This window comes from Heliangelus exortis, chromosome 3, assembly GCF_036169615.1.
Source record: "Heliangelus exortis chromosome 3, bHelExo1.hap1, whole genome shotgun sequence".
NCBI lineage: Eukaryota > Metazoa > Chordata > Aves > Apodiformes > Trochilidae > Heliangelus > Heliangelus exortis.
This window is the reverse complement of record NC_092424.1, coordinates 98,947,331-98,966,587: the sequence shown is the minus strand read 5'-3', so window position 1 is coordinate 98,966,587 and position 19,257 is coordinate 98,947,331. Positions and strand designations below refer to the sequence as shown.

General features: G+C 39.2%; 1 protein-coding gene across 8 annotated transcripts in view; it reads left to right on the top strand.

Annotated features, from left to right (window-relative positions):
• The window catches only part of KIDINS220 (kinase D interacting substrate 220), a 70,758-nt gene continuing 51,501 nt past the window's right edge, over positions 1–19,257 (top strand). Inside the window, exons 1-9 of one of the 8 annotated variants that reach the window (XM_071741856.1) lie at positions 28–160; positions 8,416–8,566; positions 9,022–9,169; positions 13,871–13,969; positions 15,381–15,479; positions 16,838–16,936; positions 17,859–17,960; positions 18,418–18,516; positions 18,833–19,030. In XM_071741856.1, the coding sequence (XP_071597957.1) occupies positions 9,062–9,169; positions 13,871–13,969; positions 15,381–15,479; positions 16,838–16,936; positions 17,859–17,960; positions 18,418–18,516; positions 18,833–19,030 (804 nt within the window). In that variant the 5' untranslated portion in view covers positions 28–160; positions 8,416–8,566; positions 9,022–9,061. Of the gene's footprint in view, positions 161–382; positions 633–8,415; positions 8,567–9,021; positions 9,170–13,870; positions 13,970–15,380; positions 15,480–16,837; positions 16,937–17,858; positions 17,961–18,417; positions 18,517–18,832; positions 19,031–19,257 lie in introns of those variants that run through there. The other 7 variants (XM_071741855.1, XM_071741858.1, XM_071741852.1 and 4 more) reach the window with 7 other exon arrangements.

Below are 19,257 nucleotides of genomic sequence, written 5' to 3'. Positions count from 1 at the left end.
ACGTGACCACGGCGGGGGGCGGGCAGAGGGGGGAAGATGGCGGGTGCCGCTGCCGCTGAGGGGCAGTGAGTGAGGAGCGCTCGGGGCTGCCGCCTCTCTGTCGAGTCTCCAGTTGGACCTGGGGAGCCGCCCGCTGGGACCGAGTCCCCCCGGCTGTGGGGTGAGTGGCGAGAGGAAGGTGGAAAGCGGGGGCAGCGCAGGCCGGGCGCGGAAGGACAGGGGAAGGGCACGAGGGAGGGGGTGCGCTGGGCTGACAAACAAAGAGCGCTGCGGGACTCCTCCTCTCCGCCGCGCCCGTCACCCCCTCGGCGCGGCCGAGCCACAGGGGACTCGGGGAGGGAGGTGAAGAGTGGGCCCTGCTCTCGGACCGGGCCGGAGGGCGGGGAACCGGGAGCAGCGGCGGCGCCTGTGGCGTTCCGCCCCGGCCAGCCCCTGGGGCTCTGGCAGCGCTGTGTGCCGGGGGCGGACTGGGCCCTCCGCCCTGGTGCCGGGGGCATCGTAGGGGGGACAGCGCAGCGGGGAGGAAGCGGCCCGCGGAGTGCCGCCGGCACGGCCGGGGAGCAGCTCCGCCCGGGGCTGGGGGAGCGGGAGCCTCTTGTAGAATCTTTCTCTCCTTTTGTTAACTCGGAAAGGTGGGTATGAGCTCGACGTGTCTCTAGAGTCCGACGTCTGATTTCCAAGGTAAAGGCTCACGGAAGGGTTGAGGTTAGGAGGGACCTCCGCCCCTCCTCTGGCCCAAACCCCTTGCTCAAGCAGGGCCACCCCCAGCCCGGGGCCGTGTCCAGACCGCTTTTGTTTTATCCCCAAGAACGGAGACTCCACAGCCTCCTGGCGCAGCCTGTGCCAGCGCTGGGTGAATGCTCACGGTAATGAAATGCTCCTGATGTTCAGATGGCAATTCTGTATTTCGGATTGTGCCCATTGCTTCTGGTCCTTACACTGGACATTGGAGAAGTTGAGTAGCAAAATCTCTAGGGGGTAGGGATTTATCAGTTCTGATGTATGCTTAATAACTGGTTGGGGAAAGTGACTTCTCATAATTTTTGACTCAGGTTTGATGGGAGATGATATAGTAAAATGCATTTTGCTGGAAAAGTGTTTGAATCATGGGACTTATTACCTGCCCTCTGTTTTGCCAAATAGTAAAGAAATGGAATCATTAAAAAAAGGTTATTTAACAGACCAGAATATGTAGGAAAATCCATATATTTGTCTATTACATAGGCATTTTTTCTTACTTCTGCAATGGTGGTTATTTAAATTTAACTTGGTTATTAAGAAATTAAAATCTACTTGGAATCCTGTGTGACACCAGAGCCTATAAACTGTAGCCATATTAATTTAAAAATACTCTTAACAGAAGTTTTGTGTTGCACAGCTGATTTTTTCCATGGGTTAAAAATACCTCAATAGATTTTTGTCATAGAGCTTGTCTGAGACTTGTCTTGTTAGTCTGTGACTAACAAACTCTTGATTTTATGATACAGAGAAGTGTGTTGGCTTTATGAGATGATTTAAGGTGATGTATACATTCTTCCTGCACTTGTGTGTGTTTTATATATGCTTTGACAGAATTAATTTGGGTTGGTTGGTATAAATTTTTAAAAAACTTAATATTGGTAATAGTTTCTGTTTACTTTCTTCTAGTATTTAAAACCTGAAATAGTGTTTTGTGGGACTAAGCATTTTGATTTTTTTAGAGGAATTTTCTGTTAGAATTCAGATGTTCTTAGCAACATCTTACTGTTTATTGGTTATATTTAAATTCTGCCTTTAAAATGGACTTGTTTCTCTGGTAAGGTTTGAATCCCATTATCAGATACTTCATAAACCTTTTCTGATCTTGACTGAGCTTTTTAACCAAGATAGAACATAGGCATTCCTGATGCTGTCAGATCATAATGGTGACTTCTTGTTTAAATGCCTGTTTGTATCTTTCCAGGCTATTGGATGTAATCCACAGTCTTGATTGCTTTGTTAAAAAAATAATAAAGAAATCCATCACTACAATGTTTGGAGATGGCCATTGCCTTGAGTATCTGAGGTAGAAAAGGACAACTTGGGTATCTCCAGTTCCCTGTATTTCTTACCATATACTATAGTAATAGTTGTTACCATAGAGACCTCCTTTTGTGCAAGCTTCCTTTTGTTCTACTGATTATGGATTTCCAAATAAGAATGTTTGCATTTCTACTTATCTTTTTGTGTCTTTTAATATTTTCTACTTACATGATTTTTTCTTTGATATAAAGTAACAAAAAAAATAAGATAAGCTGTTAAAATGTTTCTTGTCTAGATAATAGGAGTATGTCTAAGAGAAGTAGAATAGATGTTTCCAGATAAAAAAGGAAAAGCTGAAAATCAACACAAGGTCATTAATCATACTGGAACTTCAGGCACTGGAGAAAAGGTGTGGGTGTAGACTACTTGTGGAAACTTAGATTTGTTATTTCTTTCTGCCTCTGAATACCAGAAATAAATATTTTAGAGACTCATTTCAACAGTTTTGAAAATTTGTTCTTTAAACAGAATCCTGGTTAACCCATTCCTTGTAGAAGCAATAGTTAAAAATATTTACTTCTTCATATGATGCCTGACTTGTGATCTCTTTATGTTTATGAAGTTATGTCCATTTAGCAAGTTATGTCCATTTACAGTAAAGTGTTGTAAAGAATGGGTAGTGCTTTATGTACATTTCATCTGTGTTCCATGTTTCTTCAAATGCTGATTTGCAAGGATGACATTTACAGTTCTTAAGGGCAAAATACTGCATGTTTCCTTATCCAATTTGTACATGCCCAGATTTCAGCAGCACTGTAATTATTGCCTTTTATGATTAAATGAAAGATCTGTCACAGTACTGCATGATGGGAAGTTAGCTTTTGTATCTGGAAATAGCTCAGCTTGAATTAAATCTGGCCAGTATCATTACAGATAATAGAGTTTTTATAAATATGTAAATAGTAAAAGAAGAGCTAGGGAGAATCTCCCCCCTCTACTTAGTGTGGGAGGGAAATTTGTGACTGTGGACAAGGAAAAGTCTGAACTGAGTGCTCATTTTGCCTCAGTCTTAGTCAATGCCAATTGCTCCCTGAGGGTACAGCTCCCTGAATTGGATGGCCAAGATGGGGAGCAGAATGAAGCCCCCATAGTCTGTGAGGAAATGATCAGTGCCCTGTTGTGCTGCATGGATGTGCACAGGTCTGTGCACAGATGGGATCCAGCCAAAGGTACTAAAGGAACTGGCAAAAGTGCTCGCCAAGCCACTCTCCATTATTTATCAACAGTCCTGGTGAACCGAGAGGTCCCAGTTGATTGTAAACTGGCAAATGTAACACCCAATTACGAGAAGGGCTGAAAGGATGATCCGGGGAACTATAGACCTGTCAGTTTGACCTCTGTGCCAGGAAAGGGTATGGAGCAGGACATCTTGAGTACTATCACATGGTACATACAAGACAACCAGGTGATCAGGCCCAGTCAGCATGGGTTTATGAAAGGTAGGTCCTGTCTGACTAAACTGATCTTCTACAACCAGATGACTCGCCTAGTGGATGAGGGAAGAGTTGTGGACATTGTCTATCTGGACTTTACTAAAGCTTTTGACACTCTCTCACAGCATTCTTCTTCAGAAACCTATGGCACTTGTCTTGGATAAATACACCCTGCATTGGATAAAAAATTGGCTGGATGGCCGGGCTGAAAGAGTGGTAGTGAATAGACCTAAATCTGGCTGGTGACTGGTCACAAGTGGTGTCCCCCAGGGTTCAGTGCTGGGACCTCTTTAACATCTTCATTAATGATTTGGATGAGGGGATTGAGTGTACCCTCAGTAAATTTGCAGATGACACCAAACTGGTAAGGGACCTGGGGCTATTGGTTGACAGTCAGCTTAATATGAGCCAGCAGTGTGTGCAGGTGGCCAAGAAGGCCAATGGCATCCTGGCCTGTATAAGGAACTCAGTGGCCAGCAGGAACAGGGAGGTGATCATCCCTCTGTACTCAGCTCTGGTGAGGCTGCATCTTGAGCACTGTGTTCAGTTCGGGGCACCTCACTATAGGAGGGACACAGAAATGCTGGAGGGTGTCCAGGGAAGGGCAGTGAAGCTCATTAGGGGCTTGGAGCACAAGTCCTGTGAGGAGCAGGTGAGGGAGCTGGGGTGGTTTGGTCTGGAGAAGAGGAGGCTGAGGGGAGACCTCATGGCTCTCTTCAGCTACCTCAAGGGAGGTTGGAGCGAGGAGGGAAAAAGCCTTTTCTCCTTAGTGAACTGTGGTAGGGCCAGAAGGAATGGATGGAAGCTGTGCCAGGGGAGGTTTAGGCTGGATGTTAGGAAACATTTTTCACTGAGAGGGTTGTCAGGCCTGACAGAGGTTGAATGGCCTGACCAGGGCAGTGATGGAGTTGCCATCCCTGGAGGTGTTTAAAGGTGTTTGGGCCTGGTCGTTAGGGACATGGTTTAGTAGTTAGGTTATGGTGTTGGCCACAGGTTGGACTGGATGACCTTGGAGGTCTCTTCCAAGCTAAACATTCTGTGATTCTGTAAACAGAAGGAAACCTTAAAAAGAAGGAAACTTTTTTTTCATTGTAAGGTGAAAAGTGTGAATTTCTTGTAAGTCGCTAGGATCTTTACTAATCAAAAACAAGAAAAGACAGTCCTCTGAATAACTAGTGTGTGTTGACCAGTTCTTGTATTTATTCATAAATGATCACAGCTCACACAATAAAAAAAATATACAGGAGAGCTGTGAAAATGATAGTGATATAATAGGTAATGACTTTTTTTTCTGTACTTGGAAACTAATACAGGGATTTGAGAGTACATTAAATATCTGCAGATCTGAATTATCAGGACCTCTGCAGTAAATATTTGTCCCACTAATAGCAATTAAATTTCTGTATGTCAGCAAATTTTTGCAGTCTTTCCAAAACAGTGATAACATCTGCTTCAGCTCAGGATGTGAGAGACTTAAAAACAAACAGGTTTATCCTTGTGCAAATATTACCTTCACCTGGGCATTTGTGTTTTTAATACATCTTTTCATAGTTCTTGGTGTGTTTTTAGTCTTATAACGTACCAGAATTTGCTGCCTGAGGGCACTGTGAGATTTCCAGGCTTGAATTGTGAATAAAGAGCTGATTTTTGGACTGGAAATTGGCTTGCGTTGGTGGAAGGGGAAAAAAAGCACATTAATTTTTATTGGAAAAGGAATAAATTTTCAAATGAGTTCCTTTTTTTTAATTGAAAGTTTTGATATAGATTGTGAAAATAGTTCTGCTGTGTTGAACAGAGCAAAAACTGTTAATTGAGCACTTGAGAACTATATATATAATGAAATCTCTTAAATGGTACAGGTTTTGCACTAGGCTTATGAAATTTGGCAGGGATTGTGTTCTTATCCTTTATTTTGGTAAAGTATAGGCTATTTATTTTTTTGTTCATTGTTGTTTGTTTTGAAAGTGTCTGAGTATATATTTCAGGATCTTTTTCATTGGAGGTGACAGAATAGGGTCATTTATCTAGAGACTGTACTTCAGAGTCTTAGTTTAAAGCATTTATGATAAATGAAATTTTAAGCATTGGAAGAAATTCCATCTTAATGTCTGGCATCCATCTGGAGTTGGAGTACAGCACTTAATTATCATTAACATAGTAACATAAAACTGCTTAAAGACAAAAGTGAACTCTGTCCTTAATTTATATTGACTTGCTGCTAGGATATTGTGAATGAACTCCAGCCTACTTCAGGTATGTTTATTGTTCTTGGGAAGGAAAGACAGAAATAAAGCTTCCAAAAATCTGAACATCAACCTTTTTTGTGTGTATTTGACAGCAAGTTGGCAGGTTTGGTTTGGTGTTCTTATTTTGTTTGTTAAGGGGTTTTTGCCTTTTTTTTTTTTTTTCTTTTTCTTCCTTTTAGTTTGCTCTGTTTATTGAAGGATGAGAAGAATACTAACATACAGATTAACCTGGTGAATTCGGGTTTGCATTTTAAATGGCAATTGCTGTTACTGACTTCGTAAACAATGCTTTCCTGAAGCCCTCCATGATGTTAATCTTTTGTATTCTCTAAGAAGCTTGCATGAAAAATGGCAAATGAAAGCATAAGGGTATAAAATTCATAAGTATAATTTTTTGTTGTTGTTCTTGATTTTTATAAAATAGACTTACTAATTCTAACCAGGGGATATTATGTGACAAGCCTAGGTGACAAAGAATATTAATATACTTGGAAGATGGTTCATACCTACAAAGCTTATGTAATTAAAAAAATAATATTCGCATGGAATTTTAAAATGCAGCTCTAGATGTGTACTTTAGGTTCAGGTATTTTGCTGTTAGTCAAAGGTTTAAGTTGCCTCTGAGGATTCAGATCTACATGAAGGCAGAAGCTGCACTGTCAAGATAACTAGGAGCTCAACTGATGATTTCTGGAGCAGGATACTTATCTACTGTGTGGCAGGGCTGCCTTTGCCTTTTTGAAATATGACAGTAGGGAACATCAAGGGAAGAATCTTACTTTGAGGAGGAAGCAATGCTGAATATGGTTTTGCTTTTCACGTGAGCTGAGAATTAATTGGAGAAATTTTGATAGCAGCTATAGAGTATGATTCACTTGGTGAAACACTGTGGTCATATTTTGATGATTTTTTTTACATGCAGTTTTCAGCTTAGTATGGAAAGTAGTCAGAATTTAAGGTACAGCTGCAGGAGAGGAGAAGCTGAGACACTGCACAGGGAGGGAGATCACTGCACAGTGGTGTCAGTGGAGCTCATAGTAAGTCAGGTTTCATAATTGCTGTCAAAATGTGTAAAAATCGGTGGGGGGAATTCAGATGCCTGCATGTGAATATATCTAATGCCATTTGAGGTGCCCAAGAATAGCTGAGATGCTTGCATAGGGCTGTAAGATCCTGATGCAGGCTGTAAGGGAGGCCAACTCTTCTGGGCTGGCAGCTGGATGCCAAGCAAGATGCTGACTTTTCTGCTATTTTTGTATGCTGAAATGGCCCAGGAGCCTGTATATGGGCACTGAGCCACTACAGTCACTGTTTCTTTTCAACCTTTAATTTTTGTTGTGGTTTACTCTGTTTGTTTTCCTTGTTTTTTTGTTGTTTTTTTTTTAAGTTTGCAACCTCTCAATTAGCTCTTTCTTCTACTGAAAAAAGTAAAGTCAATTATATGCTACCACTGTCATACTGTTCACCCCCCATTGCATAGAGGTACTTCAGCTGTACAGTAAACATGACAATTTTTTTGTTCTTTGTTTATTTATAACTTTCTTCTGGGAGAAACTGGCTATTTGTGCACTGCCTGGTAGAACTGTTGCTGGGCTTTGTATGTCAAATTAAGATAGTTTCTTTGAACTGATTCTAGGTTTTGAGTTTTAAATAATATCTGAGTGATCTGATTTCATGAATTTATTTTTACTAGGTATGTGGACATGTGGAGTATGGAGTTCAGATGTCTAAATCATCTTTGGAATTTGTCCCTTAAACTGCAACCTGGATTTTTAAGCTGAAATTTTATAGTGGGAGTCACCATCCCTCCTTTTTCCTCTCCCTCTCATGTTCTTCTGCTTCCATAGTAAAAATGTACTTAGTGTCTTGTGTCACCAGACATTCATGTACACAAAGCTGCTGTCATCTCAGCTGAACTGGGCATGTTGGCTTCTTTGCTGCAGTTTTATGATTCAAGGAATTTCTATATATGGGTCATCTGATGGCTGTGGTGCTATGGGTGAACTCAGGTTGTCTCTAATGTATCTTGACAGCAGTGTTTCTATACACTCACTAAAGTAGAAAGGATGGTGTGATGCTGTTACAGTCTATGTAAGCAATTCAAAGCAGAGTTAGACTGTTTGATTAAAATCTTTAAATCAAAACTAACTGCTCTGCTCTAAGTGTAATGAAGTTCCTGCTGGCTTCCTCTTGTCTCATGTTGGCTTGCGCTCTACCTCTTAGCTGAAGAAAAATAAACCAGTGCAGAAAAATTAACCAGCTGCTTTTATGTGAAAATAAAGGTTAGAACATTTACCTGGGAAAGCTGCTGGTTTTTTTTTGCTTCTGTCTGACAGAGAACAGCCTAGCCAGCAGGCTTTAGCTGAGACTGAGCTAGAGTTTTTCCTCTGTTGCACAAGGGAAAGCTGGGGGGGCAGTCATGACATCCACTGGTGCTGAGGAAAGTGGGGGTGGGTGGCATCTCGTGTTTAGCCTCCCAACTTGTTCTGCATCCTCTGAAATTTAACTTAGGTACAATGCATAATTCAGCTTCTGGAGCTGTATGTATAGAGATTTGGTGCAGTAATACTACTGGTTCTCTCAACTTAATAGCCCTCAGGTTTTTAGAAAGTCTTAAATAGTTCTTAATGCTCTGCCATAACAAAGAAAAACCTTTCCTTTTGTACATATTACAGGTCAAGAATATAGAATGAGTCAATAGAAGCTATGTCAAGTTTGACTGGCAGGGTAACAATGTGCCATCACATGCAGACATGTCTGGGTAAAGTTGATGATAAATGATTCAATAAATGGTGGTTTTCAGAGTTCTGCATGGCTGCAGTTCAGGTATTATGGCTGTAATTTAGGTATTATTGCTGCATTTGATAATGCTGAGTAGGCTCTATGTTTTGCTTATGTACAGAAAGGCTATATTATATAAACAACTAGCATATATAATGTTTGTAACATAAGCAGGTGTCCCTAAAATGCTATATATGGTCAAGAATATATACAAATGAAAAGCTACTGTGCATTCAATTTAAAATACATATTTAGACAATACATAGAAATTAGAATAATTTATGTAACTTTCTAAGAACAAGAAAGATTAGGCAATTGACTTTTCCTTGAACTGTAGTGCATTTCAATGCATGTCTCCTCAGCAGCTTCTTGAGGAGAATGATTCATACTCCACCATTAGCTTGCTGTCAGATACAGCTCATGCTTTGTAATGTCACAGTTAACTCTTATAGCCTTTATTCATGGTTTGTGTTTTTTTGTTTTTCTTTCCCAAAATGCAGATAAGCTTGGTTACAGAAGCATTTTAAATATTGTGCAAAAATGGCAAGTCTGATGAGTCAGAGTCTATTGACCTACATAGAAGAAGGAAATCTTCCTGCTCTGAAAGCACTTCTTGAGAAATGCCGAGATGTAGATGAGAGAAATGAGGTAAGATGATTTTGGAGAAGTTTGAAAAGTTTATAAGTAGATTTTTTGCAGTTTGTTAGTTACAGAATTAATAATTAAAGAGGTCACACTGGATCTTTAATACGCAGATTTCGGTTTTCAGTTTTATTTTCAAGTGATTGGTTACCTTTGCACAGACTGGGCACACTGTGTTCAGTGTCTGTCAGTACCTCACTCAGGAATTTTTTTTCTCCTCTCTCCCCCTGCCCTCCCCAGGGTGTCCTAAATCAGAAAATGCAACTCCATCCTTACTTTGTGAATTGAGATAATACCTGTATTTCTGCAGCTGGGAACTGTTTCCTAGGTCACAGATCCAGCTGCATGTGCATTCTTGCTCTGTCCATTTTGGAATGAAATTTAGGATAATAACAACTCTTTCCACATGTCCTGATTTCTGGGGAACAGAAACTTTGTATACAATCCAAATAGGAGCACATATTGCAGTTTATTTTGAGCAGATACTCTTCTGGATGAAAATATATGTATCAAAAAATAAGTGTAGATGTAACCAGGAGGTTTAAATTACCAGGATTACACAGGAAGTCTTGATAGACAGTAGGGAGTTTAAATGTGGATTATTCATAATACTGGGATAGCAGAAGAGCTGTTAGCTTCTGCTTTGTTATCTGATTTAGTCTGATTTGAATGTATCACCATCAGCAATTTAAGTGAATGTGCTTATACTGCACTACAGATTCCTGAGAGTTTCTTGGGGGGTTTCATTCATGTGTCTGTTGCCAGTGACTGTTTGCATTGTTCTGTGCAATATTTAAAATTCAGGTTATCTTGATGCACTGTTAAGTCTTCTGTGTATTTTCCATATAAATTCAGATGATCTGACTGAAGTTCTGCACTTGATTTTCTGGCTTGTAAGCATCTGGACTTTTCTTTCATCTGGATGTGCAGCTCTTATAAATTTTTAGTTCTGATTTCTTTCTTAGGTGGAACCTTGTCAATTTATGTAGCTTATTCAGAGAGTCAGATTAATGGAAAAATTGAGGACAGAATGAACCTCTGGAGGTCATTTGATTCAGTCTCATCCTAATTGCAGGACTAACTTATAACATCAGTTTGCTTAGGGTTTTGGCAAGCAAAATTTGGAAGTCCTCAAAAGGATGGGGAAACTGCAGCCACTCTGGGCAATGCTCCAATGCTTAACCACTCTTTGTCTTAAAAGCATTTTCCTTATGTTTTATTAGAGTATGCTTTGCAGCATCTTACAGCTGTTGCTTCTTGTTTTCTTGTGTGTCTCTGAGAAGAATGTGCCTTTGTCCTCTAAGATTCCCCTTCCATCTAGGTAGTGCAAAACTAATGTTGATGCCCCTTTTGTCTTCTGTTTTCCAGACTGAACAAATGCAGTCTGTGTTTCTGCTTGCTTGTCTTACACTCCAGTCTCATAAGCATCTGAGTGATGCTATTTTTGGATTCTGCAGTTTGTCCCTATCTCTGCTGCTGGGAGTCTCTCTAAAGTGAACCCCCAAATGGGGCATTTGATTTTTGAATTAAGCCTCACCAGTGCTGAGTAGAGTGCTAGCCCAATATTGATTTTTCTTCATTGCTGCAGGGGAACACTGCTGGCTCGTGGCCCTCATGTCCATCAGGACTCCATGCCCATTCTGCAGCATGGCTCCCCAGGCAGGCAGCCCCTAGCCAGCACTGGTGTTGGTCTGTCCCAGTCTCTGTGATTGCCTTTGAGTTGCAGGGGATTGTCAGTCCTTTTCTCCAGCCTGTTGAATTTCCTCTGAGAAGCATCCCTGCCCTTTGACATTTCAGCTGCTCTCCATAGCTTGGGGCAGTCTGTAAACTTGCTGAGAATGCTTTTTGTGGTGTGTACTGGCATTTCAGTAACTCTGTTTTTTACAGAGATCATATTCCTGGTACCTAATTTTTTCTGTCTTCTCATATGTTGCAGTGGAGAAAGTAATTTGTGGATATGTTTATGGTTTGCATCACTTTTAAACTCATAAGGATGGAGGAGCTGTTCATACATATCAATGACAGGAGTTTTGTTAAAGTGCTAACTCTTCATTGGAATTCAGTGGCATTCAGTGCAATTCTCTCTCCAGTTTTGGACCTGCCAAGGCATTTTTTATTTTTGGATAAAAGCAAAATAACAAAACTTGAGTGCTAGCAGAGTAGGTTAAAAAAAATTGCTGTCAAGCCAAGGTTTGCTAGTGCCAGGACCTCCCAGGCTGCAGTCACTGGTCCATTGTGAGGATCACCCACGTTGTTACCAAGCCTTTATATCTTGACTGTGCTCAGCTGCCAGAGGAACTAGGATGTCCAGCCAGTTTTTATGTGGATAGTTTTGTTGGATAAGCACCAACAGTTTCAGTTAGGTGGAACAAGTCTCAGTCTCTCTGCCTTTTCCCTCCAAGTCCTTTCCCTGTTCATGTTCTTCTCTCATACCAGATACATTGATTACTCAACAGTTAATGGCAGATGCTTGCCTTGCATGATGCACTTGGATCCTAACAGCCTCCAGTTTCTTTGGATGTGCCTTTCTTCCTGCTCCTCTGTTGTTGATACTGAAGTACCTGCTGCATCTTCAATTCTGAATCTCTCTTCTCTCACAGACTGAGAGCTAATCTGTAAAATATTCTGAGTTCCCTACAAAGATACTTAGACTTAGCTTTGATGTACAGATGTACAGTACTTGTTGTGCTTATGGGAAGTATGAGCATTTAGTTGCTGTGGAGTGTCTAGGTTCTTGGGCATTTTTTGGGAACTGATTTGGATGTCACAGGCTGGTGAAATCTTTATTGTTTGCTAAGACATTGAATGTATATTTGAGAATCTCCTAGCAAAAAGGAAAGGGTATTTTCAGTACATCTATAGAAAAATTTTACATCTGCCTAAGAATACCAGATATGGTCTACAGCTATATGGCACTTCTTACAGGAGGGCATCATTTTCTCATCCACAACATTGTCTTGCCCAAACATACTTTTTTTCGTTTGTGGTAAAACTTTTTTGTTTTCTGTCCATGGAAGATGATTGCAGTGATAACAATAGTAATTGTTCTGTAGAAAATAACGACAATGCTCATGCTAAAATAGGGATTTTTGTATGTATTGCTAAAGCACTTCTTTGGACAGGACGTCTGGAGATTGTCTCATCTTGTGTCTGTGGTGTCTGGGTTGAAGCCAGCTAGAACTGACTGTACCCAGCACAGAGCAGTCCCAACCTCTATTCACAGAGACCCTGTGCAGCTCCCCCCATACCTAAACCTGGACACCTGCACTCTGTACAACCAGGTCCTGCCTGCCCATTTCCCAGGCCTCTCAGAGTTCCTCTTGGATGGCAGCACAAGAATCTGGTGCACAAGCCACACCTCACAGCTGGGTATCAGCTGCAAAGACACTGAGGGTGTTCTCTGTCCCATTGCCCAGGTCCTTAATGACAAGGTTAAGCAAGACCCCAGCACTGATCCCTGTGGTACTGCATCAGTGACTGTCCCCCAGCTCCACATAGTGCTGCTGAGCACAACCCTGTGATGCCAGCAGCTCAGGCAGTTTCAGTCCAGCACAGTGTTTATTTAGTCTGTTCTTCATTAGTTTGTGTGGGGTGTGGGGAGGTAGTGTTTAAATGTTTGGTTGATGCTGGGGGGCAGTGTCTAAATCCTTGCTAGAGACTGGATAAGCAGCATCTCAGCTCTTCATCCACTGAGCCAATGATGTCCTCACAGAAAGCAGTGAGATTGGTTGGGCATGATTTCCCAAATCACTTGGCATGTGAATTCCCCAAATGAAGATTAGTGCTCTTTCTGTGTTGTGATTCTGCATTGATTTTTGTTCTTTTCAGGGAAATGGCTGGTATATAACTACTAATGTGTAGCTTTTGCATTATTTGTGCCAGATAATTTGAACTGTCTATGTAGTACAGAGAAAAGACATGAGAGGTCAGGAAAAATTATCTTTTTATTAACCTTGTTGAAATTAACAGGTTGACTGTCAAATTTAGCAAGTTTTAGTTTTCATCATGGAGAACAGTTGTATCTCAGAAGTTTGTTGATTCAGAAATAGGCTCATGGAAGAGTGACAGGTTGTAAATTACTTTTAAAACATCCTTAGTAGCCCATAAACCAGCTTTTCTCTCTTGTCTTCCCTGAGATGAGGCTGTTTGTTGCCCTGTGTTGCATAGGACAGGAGTGAAGTCATTATTTGGTATACTGTCAGATGAAATTGTGGTATCTAACTTGACCATTTTTTCCAACACTTGTGCAAGAAATCTTACTGATATTCTGAAGCAGTGTGCACGTTTTGATGGCCATTGTGGTTCTTAGGCTAGATTGAGTTTATTCATTTCTAACCACTATGACTGGGTTACTTCAAGACATAAAGATGTAACAGGATGTTTTAGAGATGTCTTTAGTGGGAAAAACACTCAGAAATAAGATATTTAACATGGTAACTTGCTAGCCATTTTTTAATGCCTGAAATAGGAGGGCTGTTTGGCTTTTTGTTTTATCTTTTGGGATAGGGTTTAATATTATGTTTTTACTATTGCAAATTGGCTGGTTTGAAAGTGAGCCCTTCTCACTGCTTTTTATTGGAAATGAAAAACTATGGAAATGGACAAAACTTGACATTGTTCTGTACTTTTTGGCATTTTTTTTCTGGTGCATGTGCATCATTTACATCACTTACCAATGTATCACTTTTCCTATCATTTTGATTTCAGAATGGCCAGACTCCACTCATGTTGGCTGCAGAGCAAGGCAATTTAGAAATTGTCCAGGAGCTTCTCAGAATGGGAGCTAATTGCAACTTGGAAGATGCAGTAAGTATTACTGCTGTATGTGGTGGTACCTAAAAGTAGAAGAGGAAGAAAGTTCAAGATGCAGGCAAAGAAAAGAAAATTAGGGTAGTGCTGAGGAGAGGGGAAAAAAAAGGTGTAAAGTAATGCCATATAAGTGAAATTTTGTCCAAAATTACTTGGTTCTGTATTCCTCTGATTTGATTTCTCATAACAATAGGGGTATTTAAGATGTTTTATATGTCTGAGGATCTCTGATGAATGCTGCAGCTGTTTCTTCTGGGAAATTACTAGGAAGCTATAAAAATAGTTAACACAAAACGTAACAGTAGTTAACATAAAAAGGTAAACAGAATAGAGGAGTACCTCATCAAAGCCAAGGCCCAAGTTTATTTTGTTTGTTTCACTGATGTTTTTATATGTTGGAAATTATTTATTTATTTAATAATTTTGCTTGGGTTTGGTGTTTTTCAGTAAATACTGAGGGAGAACTTAGACTAAAGGATTATTTCAGGTGAAGTTCAGAACAGTGGCAGGGAAGGGTTTCCTGCCTTTGCAGAAGAGATTTACTCCAGGTGAAAGATGCCCAGAAAGGGTGAATATGGCAGAGGTCTTGTTAAACGGTTTTGAAAGGTCTTTATATTCTAATGAAAAGTGATAAACAAGAAAAGGGTAGTGCTTGTGGTTTTCTTACTTTTGCACTTTGTTTAAGTGTAGCAGTGTAGACATCCAGGAAAGTATGGTATGAAACCTGTCATTTAGTTTTTTTAAAAAAGTCTCTGTTTTTAGAGGCATTTTATTACATTTGCTGTAAATGTTACAGTTCCTGTTCTTACGGGAAGAGCTTTTACCATATAAACTGTTACTAAATTTATATCTGCATAGCACTTAAAACAGTAGTCAACACCTGCATATATTGATATTTTCATTCCAGTTGATGGAAGAAAAGTGTAATTCAAGAGGAAATGTGAAGTGACCAAAACCATGGTTCAGATTCCCCTGCGTATTAGCCCCTTGAGTGCTGTCACCCGCTGTATGTGGAGACAGACCATCCCCATTTTCTGTGCCATCTCATCCCTACCCAGCAGTTGTCTTCACTTCATTTTCTAATCATTTGTAGGTGTTGCTGCTGCCATAAAATTTTTAAGAAGTTAACCCACAATGCATTGAAGAGGGGAGAGTGGGAGAGTGATGGTTATGGGGAAGGAAGGAAGATAGTTGGAGGGGAGATGTGGAATAGCTGTTGGTTTGTATTTTTTTATGTAGAACTAGCAGGTAGTCTATGTGGTCTTGTTTTGGTTGTGTTTTTTTCTTTTAAAGGACAACCTTTTTAAGGCATTGTGCATTTCCTATTGTGGGTTAAACACTTGAAAAACAAGGTAATTGTATTGAAATATTGCACATCACTCAATTTTTTTTTTTTCCCTTTTTCTAGGATAACTGGACTGCTCTTATTTCAGCAGCTAAAGAAGGGCATGCAGCTATTGTAGCAGAGCTGCTTAATTATAATGTCAATTTGGAGCATCGGGATTTGGTATGTGTTGTCCTGTAAAAATAAAATAGCTTTTAGTAAGGAAAGTAATTTTGGGAGTTGGAGATTTTCAGTTCTGTAAAACAAATAAAAGATGCTTTATTCTTAAATGGTGTACTCACTGCTGTTAAAATGGAAAAGAATATATATTTAACCATTGTTTTTACAGCCGGAAAATAGTTGTTTTAATATTAATAAAGGTAGCTTTTAGCAGCTAGGGCTGCTTTTTGCCTCTTTGCATTGGAAAAAAGCTAACAGAAGAATACAGTTTGATTTTTGGATGCGTTTTGTGCGGATGCTTTTTAGGGGGGAGGAGTCGTGGTTTGTTCTTGATTTTTATGGTGTTTTGTTTTGCTGTGGTGGCTTTTTGGTGTTCGGTGTTTTTTTGTTGTTGTTTATTTGTTTGGTTTTTTAATGTTGGCTTTTTAAAAAATACTTTGGTAAAATAAATGTTATATTTTCCCAGAAGATACTTGTTGATACTTACTTTTTCTCTATACAGCTGTAATTATTTATATAGCAATCCATGTTCTCAATATTCTGGAATTTGTTTTTATTCATCTTGCCAAATTTTTTTATAGTGGAAAGTGTGCACTGTATTCCAGTCCACCTAAAGAATTACAGAAGTTGCTTACGTGATTAGGTTAGATGCCTCTCAAGGTTTCTAGGCCTGTGCCAGTCTGAGAGGGATCTTTTACCTCCCCAAAAGTGTGTTATAAAGAAATGTACATGCATTTATCAGAGGCATACTGTTATTTTAAAATTAATTTGGGTACCTGACCAATCAAATGCCTTAGGGTAGGGAAATGTTGTGCGTAGTTTACAAATAGATGAATGCACCATTGGAGTTTGGAACCAGTTGCTCTTATTTCTCCCTTAAGAGAACAGGACTTGCTTCTCTGCTGAAAAAGCAAATCATTACGTAGTTTATTTATGGAGGCTTGATATCAGTTAGACTGATCAAAAGGATGTTTTAGTGGATTGGGACTCCAGTCTTTTGTTTTAAAATAATGATTTTTGTTTGTTTGTTCTTTGTTTTGCTTTGCTTTTGGTTTGGGGGGGGGTTTTTTGTTTGTTTATTTATCCAGTGGCTGGATTTGTAGGAACTTGAAGTCTGATTTGAGTGTTTACAGCAAATCCAGGAACATTTTGGACATGATACGGTCCCAAGTTTTTGCACACAGCAGGAAATTAATACTCTAATATGTGTGGTTATTATACAACCCTGCTTACATAGGATAAATAGTCCCTTATGTTTTTGACTTACAAAAGAGTCTTAGGACGAAAGCAAAATAAAATGAGGTTTCTAAGGAGTATTTTTTAGTTTTTACTTCTTTTCTTTTTTTAATTGTACTTGCCAGGGAGGATGGACTGCACTGATGTGGGCATCATATAAAGGACGTACTGAAGTAGCCAGAATGCTGCTTGAGAAAGGAGCAAACCCAAACATCACAGGAATGGTAAGTTTTAGTCTCAAGCATCCCAAGCATCTCCTTCTCCTAAATTTTTTAAGTCAGCCACCTTATTATTTTGATTGAACATATATAATTTTTTACAATATAAAAGTAATCACTATATTTATAAAGATATTGTTTCAGTAATATTTTAAAATTAATTTTAATTTTTTCAATTAAAGCAGATGAGTGGATAGCTTTTCAGATTAGCAGGAGGGGAAATAATAGGAAAGATAAGTATTGTATGTAATGCTACTTATGTAGCAATTTTTCTGGAGCTGTAGAAATTAATGGAGTAGCCAATATGTGCAATTTAGAAACAGTAATTTGTCTCAGTTGTTTTATACTAGTTACCAAATGGGCTAGGTTATCTGAATGTTTGTGAGAAAGAATTGAAGTAAAAAACCCTAAGATACTGAGATTTCATTTTAAAAGCATTTTCTATAAAAGCATAGGCATGTTGAAAATTTGAATCAACAATTTCTTCATATGGGCAGCTCTCTGGTGTTTGAAGCAATAGTGAACAATCATGGAAGAACCCCAGTGACAACTTTTCTTGTAGATTTCATCTGGTTTGCTACTCAGCTTCTACATGCATGACATGACTCTGCAGGCTTGATTACTTAGGGATGTTGCTTAGTTGTCTCTTATTCCTGTCTTGCATTACAAATTTGCATATTGAGATGAACATGTGAATTTTTAAACCTTGTTTAAGGGGTTCTAAACCAAAATAGAATCAAAACAGTAGACATTTTCCTATAGGTCATCTAGACAATATTCTAAGCAAGCATTGATACATAGTTAGATTTATTTCTGTGTATCTCTTCTATGGGTTTGTCATCTCTGGGAGCACTGTGACCAGCATTGTTCATAGAAAATTATGATGATTAATTTGGTTTTGTAATTATTTTTTTTTTTTAATTCTAAGCAATACAGTGTTTATCCCATTATTTGGGCAGCAGGACGGGGCCACTCAGATATAGTACATCTCTTACTGCAACATGGAGCTAAAGTGAACTGCTCTGACAAAGTAAGTTATCAAAATATAACGTTGAATTTCTTTAATGCATGATACTTTTCTTTTAGAAGTAAGTTTTATTATAGAAATAAAAGTGTATGAGTTTTTGATTGGAAAAACACTCACTGTTATATTTTGCCCATAGGGTTAGAATTAGTGTGCTACAGTAATCATTATACTTGCAAGAGATTTTTCCATAGTACACTGAAGTAGGTGTGAGCATTTGTTTCTTTGGAGCGTATTTCTTTTTTCAAAGTTACTGGAAACCTTCCTATCCTAAAAAAGAATTCTTACAGCTATCACATGCAAATAAAATTTTAAGTTGGTTTTTCAAATGCTTGTGCAAAGTCACAAAATTGAATTACATCTTTGGAAAAACTAGAACCATGAAGTATATGATGAATACTCCATAGTAGGGGATGCCAAATACGGAGAGCAATATGATAAGATGTTATAAATCTTTTTGCAGTATGGAACCACCCCATTGGTTTGGGCAGCAAGAAAAGGTCATTTGGAGTGTGTGAAATACTTGCTGCAGATGGGAGCTGATGTTGATCAAGAGGGAGCTGTAAGTAATTGCTTTCTGGTAATGATGTGTGGGTAGATACATCTTTGTGTCCTATTTTATAATACAAATAGTGGGAAATGCATTTAAGTTTCAGTGAGTATTGGTATGAGTTCAGGTTATTCTCTGAAGGTTTACATTATGAAAGTTCATGCCATACCCATACCTAATATGTCAGACAACTTACTTATTCCTCAGTGTTTTTCAACATTCAGGTAGGTTAGGAAAGTAATGCCAATGAGTATTCTTTATTTAAACTACTGTTATAATGATGACTTCTGTATTCTCTGTACAATAAAATCTATTGTTTTGTTTCAAGAATTCTATGACAGCACTTATTGTAGCTGTGAAGGGTGGCTATACTGATTCAGTGAAAGAAATACTGAAAAGGAACCCAAATGTAAACTTAACAGATAAAGATGGAAATACAGCTTTGATGATTGCATCGAAGGAGGGGCACACTGAAATTGTGCAGGATCTTCTTGATGCTGGAACTTATGTGAACATTCCTGATAGAGTGAGTAAATTTTCATCATAGTTGTGGCTTTACATGCATGTACTACTACTATTGAAATGTCACTGTACACACATTTGCAGGTGCAAGTTTTTTCTGGCTTTCTAATTTTCCTGCCATCTAGGGGTATTTTTAGGTATTGCTATTTTACAGGTAAGTTAAGTGTCAAATGTTGCTGTGTGAAGCTAAAGGATAAACTGCTCTCTTTCTGTGGGTTTCTTGAAATGTGA